The 16,119-nt window shown below is 43.2% G+C and overlaps 1 protein-coding gene across 2 annotated transcripts in view; it reads right to left on the bottom strand.

Moving 5' to 3' along the window:
- The window catches only part of ITPRID1 (ITPR interacting domain containing 1), a 337,509-nt gene that overhangs the window by 155,303 nt on the left and 166,087 nt on the right, over positions 1-16,119 (bottom strand). For both annotated transcript variants that reach the window (XM_068236573.1, XM_068236574.1), the window contains exon 6: positions 4,968-5,048. In XM_068236573.1, coding sequence (XP_068092674.1) covers positions 4,968-5,048 — 81 coding nt within the window. The remainder of the gene's footprint in view (positions 1-4,967; positions 5,049-16,119) is intronic.

The raw sequence follows: 16,119 nt of genomic DNA, 5'->3' as shown, positions 1-16,119 counted from the left end.
TCACCGTACTGTGCAAATTATATGGATTTCTGCACTAATTGGTCATAAAATGTGATCTGTTCTTCATCTAAGTCACAACAATAGACAATCACAATGTGCTTAAAATAATACCACACAAACGATTAAATGTTTCCATGTTTTTATTAAACACACCATGTAAACATTCACAGTGCAGGTGGAAAAAGTATGTAAACCCTTAGATTTAATAACTGGTTGAACCTCATTTGGCAGCAATATCGTCAACCAAAAGTTTCTTGTAGTTTCAGATCAGACGTGCACAACGGTCAAGAGTAATTCTTGACCATTCCTCTTTACAGAACTGTTTCAGTTCAGCAATATTTTTGGATGTCTGGTGTAAATCACTTTCTTAAGGCCATGCCACAATATCTCAATTGGGTTGAGGTCAGGACTCTGACTGGGCCACTCCAGAAGGTGTATTTTCTTCTGCTTAAGCCATTCTGTTGTTGATTTACTTCTATGCTTTGGTTCGTTGTCCTGTTGCAACATTCATCTTCTGCTAGCTTCAGCTAATGGACAGACAACCTAAGTTCTCCTGCAAAATGTCTTGATAAACTTTGGATTCATTTTTCCTTCAACGCAGCAAAGCAGCCCCAAACCATGGTCCCCCCCCCCCCCATACTTCACAACTGGGATGATGTTGGTGTGCTGTGCCTCTTTTTCTCCACACATAGGCCTCAATTCACTAAGCTTTATAGAACACTTTATCGAACGTTTGATAATTTACCTCATGAGTAAAATCTAATTTTGAATTCACTAAGGTGTTATATATTTATCAAATGTTTTATTGTTAAAACGTTCAATATATCTATAACACCTTAGTGAATTCAAATTTAGATTTTACCCATGAGGTAAATTATCAAAAGTTCGATTAAGTGTTTGATAAAGCTTAGAGAATTGAGGCCATAGTGTTGTGTGTTTCTTCCAAACAATTTCACTTTGGTTTCATCTGTCCACAGAATATTTTGCCAGGACTGATGTGGAACATCCAGGTGCTCTTTTGCAAACTTTAAACGTGCAGCAATGTTTTTTTTTTTTGGACAGCAGTGGCTTCCTCTGTGGTATCCTCCCATGAACTCCATTCTTGTTTAGTGTTTTACGTATTGTAGATTCGCTAACGTGGATATTAGCATATGCCAGAGACTTTTATAAGTCTTTAGCTGACTCTCTAGGATTCTTCTTCACCTCACTGAGCATTCTGCGCTGTTCTCTTGCAGTGTTCTTTACTGGACGGTCACTCCTAGGGAGAGTAGCAACTTTCTCCATTTATAGATAATTTGTCTTACCGTGGACTGATGAACAGCAAGGCATTTGGAGATACTTTTATGACCCTTTCCAGCTTCATGCAAGTTAACTATTCTTAAAGCGGAATGAAACCCAGCATTTCTACTTTGCTCTCATAGATTATTTACACCATATTATATACAACCAGCATTTTGTTTTACTAGAACTGCATTCAAAGGGTTAACACAGGCTTTAGAAGCTTCCCTTCCAGCAGAGCTGGCTGCTTCCGAAACTTTACATAATGTTAACTAGTGTTTAATTGTATCAAGTCAGGAATGTAAACAAAGCCTTCTCTCACACTATGGGCTTGATTCACAAAGCGGTGCTAATCTACTTAGCACGTCTAAAGTCTTTAGACGCGCTAACCAGGGTGCTAAGTAGGTTAGCACCGGATTTCTCAATCAGATTGCGCGCTAACTTTGCGCGCGCATAGTTTTACGCGCGCTAAGTCCCATAGGCTTTAATGGGCACTTCGCGCGGAGCGCCCTGCGCTCTGTGCAGTACGCGCGTAAAGTTTTACGCGCATAAAGTTTTGCGCGCGTAAAGTTTTATGCGCGAAAAGCTTGTTTAGACGTGCTAATGGGGTTTTCACAGGCGTGCTAACAGTTAGCACCGCTTTGTGAATCAAGCCCTATGGGGTTTCACAAAGACAGTGAGACAAGCATACACGCTTACTGATGCTTTCTGATTAAGTTAGAGAATGAATAAAGCAGTTATAAATAAAATGCAAAGTCAGCTCTCAGAGTAAACTTAGTATACTTTAGGAATGTATAATTTCTAAATGAATAATAATACTTATGCACAAAAGCAAATATGCTAACCGTATGGCATATAAAAAGTAGGAAAACATGTTTTTATTGAATAGTATGTCAGGGTTTTATACCGCTTTAATCGTAGGTCTTCTGAGAGCTCTTTTGTGCAAGGCATCATTCACACCAGGCAATGCTTCTTGGGAAAAGCAAACCCAAAACTGGTGTGTTTATTATAGGGCAGGGCAGCTGTAACCAGCACCTCCAATCTCATCTCATTGATTGGACTCCAGCTGGCTGACACCTCAATCCAATTAGCTCTTAGAGATGTCATTAGTCTAGGTGTTCACATACTTTTTCCACCTGCACTGTGAATGTTTACATGGTTGTGTTCAATAAAAAACATGGAAACATTTAATTATTTGTGTGGTATTGGTTTAAGCAGACTGTGATTGTCTATTGTTGTGACTTAAGGTGCATACACACGACATATTTCCGCCAATGACGGGTCCGCCAGACCCTCCCGCTGGGCGGACGTTCTGCCGACAGTAGCACGTGTGTACGCGCTGTCGGCACACTGATAAGGCTGTTTCTGAACGCTCAGCGGATCATTCAGAAACAGCCTTATTAGTCTACCTGCAGCGTGTACACACATGCTACTGTCGGCAGAACGTCTGCCCAGCGGGAGGGTCTGGTGGACCCGTCATTGGCGGAAGTATGGGGTGTGTATGCGCCTTTAGATGAAGTTCAGATCACATTTTATGACCAATTTGTGCAGAAATCCATACAATTCCACATACCTTTTCTTGCTACGGTATATTCTGGTGCACCCGATTGCTCCTCCTGCTGTATTCCAGTCTGAAACTCTGTTCCCATTGAGAAAAGCTCCATTTTTTTTAACCAATATTGCGATGGTTTATGGAAACTCTCCACTGATTTCTCCCTGAAAACTTAAGGTGCGTACACGTCTGATATTTCTGAACGACTTGTAGTTCAAACAACAAGTTGTTCAGACATCATGCACACAATGACCAACAAGTCGTTTGATATGCTAATTTTCCGAATTTACATGTCGTTTCACCAACTTGATAATGGACGATGGACTGGATAGAACAATGGACTAGATTAAATGACTGTTCAAACGACTTGACATACTTAACTTAATGACATACCTAACTGAGGTAGATAATATATACTGTATGTTGACCTTGGCTACCTTTAAATAATTCCAGGCAAAAAATTCTTTATAGAGCCTTCCTGCTCCTCTCATGGTCTCTCATGGTCCCCTTGTTGCAGTGCTGGCTCCTCCGATTGAATTTCCTGCCAGAGGAGGCTTCAGAAGTCTTCGGGCAGCTCTGTACTGTGCATGTGTGAGCGCACGAGAGAGCGTGCTTGGACAGGCGCAATACTGAGCAGTCCGTCTGCGGGAGCACTTGGGCTCCTGAAGACCTCCGAAGCCTTCTTCGGTGGAAGAAATCAGTATTTAACCAATTGGTTGTATTATGCTACGAGGGAGCCAGCTCTGGAACACGGGGACTGGGAGAGGAGCGGGAAGGCTCTATAGGACCCAGAGCCTTCCCTCTCCTTAGGCATGTATCTGTTTGATTCTTTTTTCAGGTTCCCATTGATTTTAAGATTACAGATTTTTTTGTAGATTTTCCTCTTCCTTCTTGCTATTTCAGGAATATCATACAATTGAAAATATACTCTGTTATTCCTATGTCTTTAAAACATGTAATTTATTTTCAGAAACTGTAGAGATATAGTGCTGGCATTCTGAATGGTGTACAATACCGTACCTAGGTATTGTGTTTCCATCTATATACCAACATCCCCAGCTCCTTTTTAATTTCACTGCAGAAAGCATCCCTAGTTTTCCAGTTGTCCTGCCATTTGGAGGCTTGGAGCATACAGCAAGGGATCTACTGTATATGTGTATAAATCCCCAACATATATTTAGACTGATATAGTAGGTAGAAAAGGGATATGCATTTCTTTCAATCTGTTAAATTCTTGAGATATATTGCTCACTTTTTGATAAATTGTTGTTAGCTCTCTGGTATCAATTATTTTCCTGGGTTACCACCTTGCACCACTCAATATTCATTCAGATCTCTGATTCAACATCATTGGAAATGCCAGCATATCTAGCTTTGTACCCCAGCAGCATGAAGCCTGAGCTGATGGAGCGGTTGACTGCTTGCCGCTCCAGTACTACACCTGTAAATACCCAACTACCCACCAGCTAACTTCTTTCTGGGAGTGAATCAGTTCAAAAAATCTTGCTGCTTTCTGCCACAAGATAAGTTGCACTGGAAATATCTACTGCCCATTCATCATATCCCCACCCCATACTAAATATGAGTGGTTAAGCAGAGTACTTGTGTACAAGTTTATTGACAGTGTGCTCTGAGGAATGGAAAAATTGTACCTACACAGCAGACAATTTTTCTTATAGTGGAAGCGGATCATAAAGTGCTAAAAAAACAGGTTTTTAGATTGCTGTCTAATAGAAATGACAGCTGTACATGTGCATATTTACATGATACCACTTATTTGTTTTACATATGTTATCTGCTATAACTACCTTTGAGACTCATTTATTGATATGCCTTTGTAAACGGGTGATTTTGGACTTTTGATTGAACTCTTACTTTGTTAACTTTCTGTTTCAACAAACCTTTATTAAAAAAAAAAAAAAAAGAAAGAAAGAAAGAAATGCCACTTGTTGTGACTCCGGTCGAATGCTATGTCACATTCCAACTGATGTTGTTGGATGGAAATGTCATATATCTAGCTGGCATTTTTTGTGTATTATTTTATAAAAAAATAAACATGACAGTATTTTCAAGTTTATTATGATATCAAATGTTTTACTGAAACATTTGTACAACTGTAGGTAAATGAACAACCAACCTTTTAGGAATGCCTGTAGTAGGCCTTACTTCTCCATCCCGTTTGGCTGTGGGAGATATTTCCATTGATGTGTGCAGGTTGCTAGATAGAAGAAATACACAAAATTATATATGGTTTCACTCTGCATAATATTGACTTGAATAATGAACAATCATGTTCCCCGTGCCTTAGTTTATGCTTAAATTAATGTTATGTTTGAGGCAAAAATAAAAAATTAGACACACTAAAAAAAATATGTGCCTGCTTCAACCCACAATGCCTTACTTTAGAAAACAAAATATGGCAGCATATTGTAGGTGCAAGAATAAAGGTGTTAGGTGTTAGCAAATGCTAATTATACTGTAAATGAGACAGAAGGTATTCTGTTTTATGACAGATGGTGAATCAGCTGCTAACCTTCAGGGAACACAGCTTCTCTAGCCATGACTTTCAAAATATATTATTTCTGAAATAATGTGTTTCTTTTCGAGCAAAGTACAAGTGAGATCAAACTGCCTAGGTGATCAGATTGTAGCGTACATTGTTGATTAAGCAACTCTTAACCCACTTTAGTTAATAAATGAGCGTTGCTAGGAAAAATACTGAAAATAGATTTCTTGAGATTGGCAATGAAAAGTGGTAAAACAGTTAATTGTGTGTCTGTAAAAAAAATAGGTTACTAGTGTGTGTTTAATGAGCTACCTAGAGCTTCTGGTCATTAGCCAGCTACAAAAGCAGGCACTTGTAATCCAAACAATATGTCTGTATCGGCTTCTAAGTAAGTAAGTCTTTACAGATACGCTCCAGCCCTTTGCTTTGTAGCTGTACAGTATGTTTCACAACGATCCCTGGGAAATGCATTTTCTTGTTTCCTTAGAACTTCTGCAGGAGTTGTATTTCAGCATGTTTCATATTGTTTAATTATGGAATTCTAAGGCTACTCCTTGAAAATGATGGTGACATTCACAACTCTTTTCCATTCATGCCTTTTAAAAACTTTATCATATCAGGCACAGTGATGGTCTCTTTTGCTATTTAGTGAACTGGTGTGAGCTGAATTACTTTGTGAGGATTACTCTTGACAAAATATTGCAGTGAATCATTGCATATGTGCCCACCATGTCTGGCCCCTGTTGCCTGCCATTGATAAGCCAATGCAGACAGTATACAGTGAGAGTTTAGTGATCTCCCCAGTATCTCTACCTCAGCCGAGAGCAGCAAAGAAAAAACTTGAGCTCAATCCTGATGTGCAATATAAGTGAAACAGAGCTATATTCTAAAAACATCATGATGTGCAGACAGCACATGCTAACCTCTCTGGCTTTATTAAATCTATGTTGCTAATTATGCAGATAGTATAACTGGCTTGATATATGCAATACTTGTGTTGCTTGAATAACAAAGACAAACAACATATTATTTCATAGGTAACTTTGTGTCTCTTTGTTTTAATAATAAAGGATTAACTGTGTCTGTTGGAGGTTTTACATTTTAATCTCTGGGAATTTGTTCAAAGTTCTAATATGGAGACATTTAGCTTAATCCTAGGGGTAGGCCATCTGAGGTATACAAAGCCTCTGATTAGTTTCTCACTCTATTATCAACTTATTGTAAGGAGGACAGAGGCGCCAAAAGAATAAAATGTATTAAAAGCTTTAAAATTCCTTTGAAGGCGGTGGTGGGCTCATCCCCCCGAAGTAGATATAATAGCGTCAATTTTAATACAAACAAGTTTATTTATATACAGTACTCCAATAAACAGTGCAACACGTTTCACAGGTATATTCCATCCAGCTTCTTCAGGCAATAACAAATAGAAGTACACACAGTACAGTCTCAAGGTCACGATAAGCGCCTCAGAGGCGCTTGTTGTGACCTTGAGACTGTACTGTGTGTACTCCTATTTGTTATTGCCTGAAGAAGCGAGAATATACCTGCGAAACGCGTTGCACTGTTTATTGGAGTATATTAATAAACTTGTTTGTATTAAAATTGATGATATTATGTCTACTTCTGGGACATGAGTCCACCAAGCTTTTAATACATTTTATTCTTTTGGCACCTCTGTTCTCCTTACAATATCAGCATCCCCCCTGGTGGAGGGGTTGAATCCCCCTTTTCTTCTCCCTATCTACAGAGATAGCATTGTTGGTGAGTGAGCCTTTCACAGGGTGCAAAGGTGAAGTTGTAGGAAGTGCTGATCTGTTATGCTGGATCCACACGGTGCGTTCGCGCACTCGATTTCCCGCTCGATTCCCGTCGATTTGTTTATTTCCAACATGTCTGATTTGGATTTTGATGGATCGTTAGGTCGATTCGCATGCAAAGTATGCTGAATCAACCTAATGATCCATCGAAATCCAAATCGGACATGTTGGAAATAAACAAATCGACGGGAATCGAGCGGGAAATCGAGTGCGCGAACGCACTGTGTGGATCCAGCATTAGAGTGTATGTCACGTGTCTGGAGAATGTTACTCATCCTGATTTGATTACAACGCACCTGAAAATTGAAGAATGCAATTACTGCACAAGAGTGCGATCTGCGTTTTTTAACTTATAGGACTAAGGATATTAGCCCCACGGGGAGGATTTTTAATGCTTCATTGGTTTTTAGGTTTATTTTTTAGTTCTATCGTATGTTTTACATGGCTTCATGATATTTTCCTGTGTACTGGTACCTTATAGCATCTGAATGCATATATTGAGACTGAAATTCAAGTAACAGTTTTAGTATATTGGTGTGAGCACTGTGTAAGCATAGAAAGTGGAAAACTATGTATGCAAGTTGGTGATTAATTGAGGTTTAGAGAGGGTCCCATTTTGTATAATGCTAAATATGCTTTCAACATTAAAGGGGCACTATGGCTAAATTCTTCTTATATTATCATTTAATATAAAATATGTGCAATTGTAGCAATGTGTAAGACTTGTTTTATGGCTGAATAAAACTCTGTTTAAATATTGCTTTACCCTAAATCAGTGCTGGAGTCCCGTCACCAGAGAAAGCTAAGCGACGCTGAACCAGCACATTCCATTCTGCAGGAGGAGGCTGCCTTATCAGTCGTTTCATCTGAAGTTGTAATCTTCCCCTTTGATGTATCGGGAGAGGTTTCACCCAGGGGCGTAGGGCCTGTGGTCGCAACGGTCGCCTCGGCGACCGGGCCCGGCTCCTGAAGAGGCGGGGGAGGGGCCCGGGGGGCCCATGTCCGTTTGGACTCGGAGATGGGATCCCTGCCTGCGTTATTGGGAGGGGGGAGCTGCAGCCGTGGGGAGGGCAGTCCGACCTCTCCCCGGGCCCCCCCCTCCCCCTCAGATGCAGAGTGCGCAGCGCACGGAAGCGCTGTAGGCAGAACTCACCTGCCTGCGTTCCAAGCGCCGCTGGTCTCCTCCCGCTCTGCATAGATCTGCTGTTACACACTGCTTCCGGCTAAACAGGAAGCAGTGTGTAACAACATCTATACAGAGCGGGAGGAGACCAGCGGCGCAGGGACGGAGGTGAGTTCCGCCTACAGCGCTTCCGTGCCTATCCGGGGGGGGCAGCTACCTACTCTAACCTATCCTGGGGGGCCAGCTACCTACCTAACCTATCCTGGGGGGCCAGCTACCTACCTAACCTATCCTGGGGGGCCAGCTACCTACCTAACCTATCCTGGGGGGCCAGCTACCTACCTAACCTATCCTGGGGGGCCAGCTACCTACCTAACCTATCCTGGGGGGCCAGCTACCTACCTAACCTATCCTGGGGGGCCAGCTACCTACCTAACCTATCCTGGGGGGCCAGCTACCTACCTAACCTATCCTGGGGGGCAGCTACCTACTCTAACCTATCCGGGGGGGCAGCTACCTACTCTAACCTATCCTGGGGGCCAGCTACCTACCTAACCTATCCTGGGGGGCCAGCTACCTACCTAACCTATCCTGGGGGGCCAGCTACCTACCTAACCTATCCTGGGGGGCCAGCTACCTACCTAACCTATCCTGGGGGGCCAGCTACCTACCTAACCCATCCTGGGGGGCCAGCTACCTACCTAATCTATCCTGGGGGGCAGCTACCTACCTAAGCTATCCTGGGGGGGGCAGCTACCTAACCTATCCTGGGGGGCAGCTACCTAACCTATCCTGGGGGGGGCAGCTACCTACTTAACCTACCCTGGGGGGCCAGCTACCTACCTAACCTATCCTGGGGGGGCCAGCTACCTACCTAACCTATCCTGGGGGGCCAGCTACCTACCTAACCTATCCTGGGGGAAAGCTACCTAATCTATCCTGGGGGGCAGCTACCTAACCTATCCTGGGGGGCACCTACCTCATCTAACCTATACTGGGGGGCAGCTACCTAATCTAACCTATACTGGGGGGCACCTACCTATCTAACCTGGGGGCACTTAATTGTCTAACCTGTATTCGGGGCACCTAGCTAGCCTATACAGGTGGCAACTATACTGGCTACCTATATTGGAGGCACCTACCTAACTAACCTATACTGGGGGCACCTACCTATCTAACCTATGCTGGGGGCAACTATTCTGGCTACCTATATTAGAGGCACCCACCTAGCTAACCTGTACTGGCGGCGCCTGCCTATCTAACCTATACTGGGGGCAACTATACTGGCTACCTATGCTGGAGGCACCTACCTGGCTAACCTATACCGGGGGCAACTATACTGGCGTACCTATGCCTGGCTACCTATACTGGGGGGACCTATAGCTGGCTATAGGGATTCGGATATGTGTGTGCGTCGGGTGTTGCCGGGGGAGGGGGGCTGTTGTTGCCGTGGGGGGGGGGGGGGGGCCCACATCCAGATTCCGCATCGGGGCCCAGAGGTTTGTAGCTACGCCACTGGTTTCACCCAACGTCTAACTGCACATTAGTGCTGTTACAGCTCCTCTGATCTGCCGTACGTCTCAGGACAATGACGTACGGCTCTGAAGAAAAACATGCTCCCCGCTGAGGCCCCCCTTCAGAGAAGCTGGCACAGGCAGGGTCACCACTTGTTGTCAGTTGTCATGGAGACCAGCTTCTCTTATGCACAGGATTCCAGCGTCTTGATTCAGCACACGCAAGTGCTGTGTAGCCAGTGTCCTGCGTGTGTCTCTGAAGGGGGGCCTCAGCGGGGAGCATGTTTTTCATCAGAGCCGTACGTCATTGTCCTGAGACGTATGGCAGATCAGAGGAGCTGTAACAGCACTAATGTGCAGTTAGAGGTTGGGTGAAACCTCTCCCGATACATCAAAGGGGGAGATTATAACTTCAGATGAAACAACTGATAAGGCAGCCTCCTCCTGCAGAATGGAATGTGCTGGTTCAGCGTCGCTTAGCTTTCTCTGGCGACGGGACTCCAGCACTGATTTAGGGTAATGCAATATTTAAACAGAGTTTTATTCAGCCATAAAACAAGTCTTACACATTGCTACAATTGCACATATTTTATATTAAGTGATAATATAAGAAGAATTTAGCCATAGTGCCCCTTTAAGTACGAGCACAAACTGGAAGGCTACATGAGATCTTGCCCTAAATTTCGGTTACAAAATGCTCACATGGTGCATTGCTTGTGTCATTATGAGGCAAATGCTAGGTATTGGGATAAGGTTCTCAACTTTATGGTATACAAGAAAACTGCTCTCAAGGATCCTTTGCTTTGCAAGTTCAATTATGACGACACTTCAGAATCTGGATCAACAGAACTGTCCGACTTGGCCCAACTTACATTAATAACTGCCAGGAAGGTGATCTATAATCGCTGGATATACTTAACTGTGTACCTAGCCTCTGAGACCTTAAAGGAACTTTCTCACCTGATGGTCATGGACAGGCTTGAAGGCATGCTACAGAAAGAGGCCAAGACCAAAAAATAAAAAAATGGAAGCCTTTTATTCTCTGTGCTTTATCTTGACCAAACATGGAATCCTTTATGCCCCATTGTCATTTTGTCCGACTTTGTGGTATGCCACTGAGCAACTTAGAGGACACTTTGAAAGTTACAATGCTGCTCATTCCCAAGTCATGTCAGCTCATCTGACTCAGCCGCTGGGCATGCTGGGTCTTCCTCTACCCCCGTGTCTCTCAGACATATGGAATCTGATGATTTTTTCCTTTCTTACCTATTTGTATTTTTTGTTTAAAAAGGGTCTCAGTCACATAAACTAAAGTGCTATAGTGGGTAGTAATGTCTGAGGAAAAAGGTCCTGTATCAGTTTTAAGGGGAAAAAGCGCCTACATCAAAGCAAACTAGATAAATTGCAACTGTAGCTTAGATTAGTTTGCAGCTGAACTAGTTTGGAAGCCCTGCAAATTACACTGCACTATATCATTGTATTACAAATAACATTTTCATAGGTAGGTGGATACATAGTAAATGGATGGATAGAATTTTTTTGCTTGCCCATTAATTAGGGTGTCTCTTCCTCACTTAATAAATATGTCCACCACCTCCTGCTAAAACCACACATACTAAATCCTAGTTACACTCCCATGATGATGTAATGTGGGCACCTACTACTGAGATTACAGAGTCTTATGGAGGCAGACCCTATAGAAGCCATTTCACCCACAGTATCTTCAGGGAGGACATGTGACACAAGCACCACTCCCCCCTACCTTTACTCTACTAGGGTAGGGGTGAAGCTAGCTACAGCAACTATTGCCCCTTCCTCTTGGTGTTTGTTATATAGGGGATATTTCTACAGCAAGGGTGGAGGATTTCAGGCACTATAGGAAGCCATACAAGGAGATGTGGGATGAAAGATTGAGACGGGGGAGGGGCAGAGTTAGGCTAATATTTACAGTGGGATGCAAAAGTTTGGGCAACCTTGTTAATCGTCATGATTTTCCTGTATAAATCGTTGGTTGTTACGATAAAAAATGTCAGTGAAATATATCATATAGGAGAAACACACAGTGATATTGGTGGCTGGAGTACTGGTTAAGGGCTCTGCCTTTGACATGGGAGACCAGGGTTCGAATCCTGGCTAGGTCAAGTACCTATTCAGTAAGGAGTTCAAGGCAAGACTCCCTAACACTGCAGGGTGGCCTCTTGAGCACGTCCCAGTGGCTGCAGCTCTTGAGCGCTTTGAGTCCGACAGGAGAAAAGCGCTATACAAATGTTCGGATTATTATTATATTATTATATTTGAGAAGTGAAATTAAGTTTTTTAGATTTACAGAAAGTGTGCAATAATTGTTTAAATAAAATTAGGCAGGTGCATAAATTGGGACACTATTGTCATGTTATTGATTCCAAAACCTTTAGAACTAATTAATGGAACTTTGCCTTTTTAAAGGATAACTGTAGTGAGAGCTATATGGAGGCTGCCTTATTTATTTCCTGTTAACCACTTAAGGACTGCAGTCATAAAACCCCTTAAGGACCAGACACTTTTTTTCCATTCAGACCACTGCAGCTTTAACGGTTTATTGCTCGGTCATACAACCTACCATCTAAATGAATTTTACCTCCTTTTCTTGTCCCTAATACAGCTTTCTTTTGGTGCTATTTGATTGCTGCTGCGATTTTTAGTTTTTATTATATTCATCAAAAACATACATTTTGTCAAAAAAATGATTCTTTCTGTGATAAAATTTGTCAAATAAAGTAAAATTTCTGTATACATTTTTGTCCAAATTTATTGTGCTGCATGTCTTTGATAAAAAAAAAAAAACATTCAGTGTATATTTATTGGTTTGGGTAAAAGTTATAGCATTTACAAACTATGGTGCAAAAAGTAAATTTTCCCATTTTGAAGCATCTCTGACTTTTAGCACCTGTCAGGTTTCATGAGGTGGTAGAATTCCAGGATAGTGTAAATACCCCCCAAATGACCCCATTTTGGAAAGAAGACATCCCAAAGTATTTACTAAGAGGCATGGTGAGTTCATAGAAGATTTTATTTTTTGTCACAAGTTAGCAGAAAATGACACTTTGTGACAAAAATAAATAAATAACAAAAAGTTTCCATTTCTGCTAACTTGTGACAAAAAAAATGAAATCTGCCACGGACTCACCATGCCCCTCTCTGAATACTTTGGGATGTCTACTTTCCAAAATGGGGTCATTTGTAGGGTGTGTTTACTGTCCTGGTATTTTGGGGGGTGCTTAATTGTAAGCACCCCTGTAAAGCCTAAAGGTGCTCATAGGACTTTGGGCCCCTTAGCGCACATAGGCTGCAAAAAAGTGTCACACATGTGGTATCGCCGTACTCAGGAGAAATAGTATGATGTGTTTTGGGGTGTATTTTTACACATACCAATGCTGGGTGGGAGAAGTATCTCTGTAAATGAGATTTTTTTGATTTTTTTTACACACAATTGTCCATTTACAGAGATATTTCTCCCACCCAGCATAGGTATGTGTACATTTTATTTTTTGTCACAAGTTAGCGGAAAATGACACTTTGTGAAAAAAAAAACAATAAAAATCAATTTCCGCTAACTTGTGACAAAAAATAAAATCTTCTATGAACTCACCATACTTCGGAATACCTTGGGGTGTCTTCTTTCTATAATGGGGTCATTTGTGGTGTTCCTATACTGCCCTGGCATTTTAGGGGCCCTAAACCATGAGGAGTAGTCTTGAAACCAAATGTCTCAAAATGACCTGTGAAATCCTAAAGGTACCCATTGGACGTTGGGCCCCTTAGCACACCTAGGCTGCAAAAAAGTGCCACACATGTGGTATCACCGTACTCAGGAGAAATAGTATAATGTGTTTTGGGGTGTATTTTTACATATACCCATGCTGGGTGAGAGAAATATCTCTGTAAATGGACAATTGTGTGTACAAAAATAAAAAAAATGTCATTTACAGAGATATTTCTCCCACCCAACATGGGTATGTGTAAAAATACACCCCAAAACACATTATACTACTTCTCCTGAGTATGGCAATACCACATGTGTGACACTTTTTTTGCAGCCTAGGTGTGCTAAGGAGCCCAACGTCCTATTCACAGGTCATTTTCAGGCATTTGGTTTCTAGACTACTCCTCACGGTTTAGGGCCCCTAAAATGCCAGGGCAGTATAGGAACCCCACAAGTGACCCCATTTTAGAAAGAAGACACCCCAAGGTATTCCATGAGGTGTATGGTGAGTTCATAGAAGATCTTATTTTTTGTCACAAGTTAGTGGAAAATGACACTTTGTGAAAAAAAACAATAAAAATCAATTTCTGCTAACTTTTGACAAAAAATAAAATCTTCTATGAACTCATCATACACCTAACGGAATATCTTGGGGTGTCTTCTTTTTAAAATGGGATCACTTGTGGGATTCCTATACGGCCCTGGCATTTTAGGGGCCCTAAACCGTGAGGAGTAGTCTAGAAACTAAATGCCTCAAAATGACTGTTCAGGGGTATAAGCATCTGCAAATTTTGATGACAGGTGGTCTATGAGGGGCCGCATTTTGTGGAACCAGTCATAAGCAGGGTGGCCTCTTAGATGATAAGTTGTATTGGCACTGAAGTGCAGGAAGCACAGGATGTTCTCAAATCGTGACCTGTGATGTATTGGGTGCGTAGACCAATAAGACCGCAATACATTCTTTTTGACTAGACCCATGTTAAGGAGAAGGCCCCAAAAAATGTTATGTTCAGAATCTTGGAGTGGCTTCCACCGTAAAGGCTGGGCATAGTAGCTTCTTGGATTGGTGGTTGCGTATTGTGTGTCATAACGGTTGATCTCACCACAATTAAGTCGTACCAGCAGTGATCAGAAAAAAACAATTCTGTCACTGCGGTGGGGTGGGAGAGGGTTTGGCCGGGTGATCAGAAGCTCGCAGGGGGGCAGATTAGGGCCTGATCTGATGGATAGGAGTGCTAGGGGGTGACAGGTGGTGACAGGAGGTAAATGATGGGTGTCTCAGTGGGTGATTAGAGGGGAGAATAGATGCAATCAATGCACTAGGGAGGTGATCGGAAGGGGATCTGAGGGGGATCTGAGGGTTTGGCTGAGCGATCAGGAGCCCACACGGGGCAAATTATGGCCTGATTTGATGGGTAGGTGTGCTAGGGGGTGACAGGGGGTGATTGATGGGTGTCTCAGGGTGTGAATAGAGGGGGGAATAGATGCAAGCAATGCACTGGGGAGGTGATCGGGGTATCTGAGGGCGGTCTGAGGGTGTGGGCTGGTCATTGGGTGCCCGCAAGGGGCAGATGAGGGTCTAATCTGATGGGTATGATGGGTAGCAGTGACAGGTGGTGACAAGGGGTGATTGATGGGTGATTAGAGGGGAGAACAGATGTAAATAATGCACTGGGGAGGTGATCAGAGGGGTCTGGGGGGCTATCTCAGGGTGTGGGTGGGTGATTGGGTGCCCGCAAGGGGCAGATTAGGGTCTGATCTGATGGGTAGCAGTGACAGGGGGTGATGGGGTGATTGATAGGTGATCAGTAGGTGATAACAAGCGAGAATCTATGCAAGCAATGCACTGGCGAGTTGATTAGCGTGGGTCTGGGGGCTATCTGAGGGTGTGGGCGGGTAATTGGGTGCCCGCAAGGGGCAGATTAGGGTCTAATCTGATGGATAGCAGTGACAGATGGTGACAGGGGGTGACGGGGTGATTGATAGGTGATTAATAGGTGATTACAAGTGAGAATATATGCAAGCAGTGCACTGGCGAGTTGATCAGAGGGGGCCTAGGGGGCTATTTTAGGGTGTGGCGGGTGATTGGGTGCCCGCAAGGGGCAGATTAGGGTCTGATCTGATGGGTAGCAGTGACAGGTGGTGACGGGGTGATTGATGGGTGATTGATGGGTGATTGATGGGTGATTAGTGGGTGTTTAGAGGAGAGAACAGATGTAAACAATGCACTTAGGAGGTGTTCTGACGGCGGGTCTGCAGGCAATCTGAGGGTGTGGGTGGGTGATCAGACGCCCGCAAGGGGCAGGTTAGGGTCTGATCTGATGGGTAGCAGTGACAGGTGGTGACAGGGGGTGGTTGATGGGTGATTGACAGGTGATTATAGGGGAGGATAGATGTATACAGTACACAGGGGGGTCTGGGGGGTCTTGGGAGGATCTGAGGGTGTGTGTGTGTGTGTGTGTGTGTGGGGGGGGTGATCAGAAGCCCCCAGGGGGCAGTTAAGGGCCTAATCTAAAAAATAGCGTTGACAGATAGTGACAGGGAGTGATTGATGGGTGATTAGGGGGGTGATTGGGTGCAAACAGGG

The sequence above is a fragment of the Hyperolius riggenbachi genome, chromosome 5, assembly GCF_040937935.1.
Source record: "Hyperolius riggenbachi isolate aHypRig1 chromosome 5, aHypRig1.pri, whole genome shotgun sequence".
NCBI lineage: Eukaryota > Metazoa > Chordata > Amphibia > Anura > Hyperoliidae > Hyperolius > Hyperolius riggenbachi.
The sequence above is the reverse complement of the archived record's forward strand: the minus strand, read 5'-3'. Positions and strand labels throughout refer to the sequence as shown.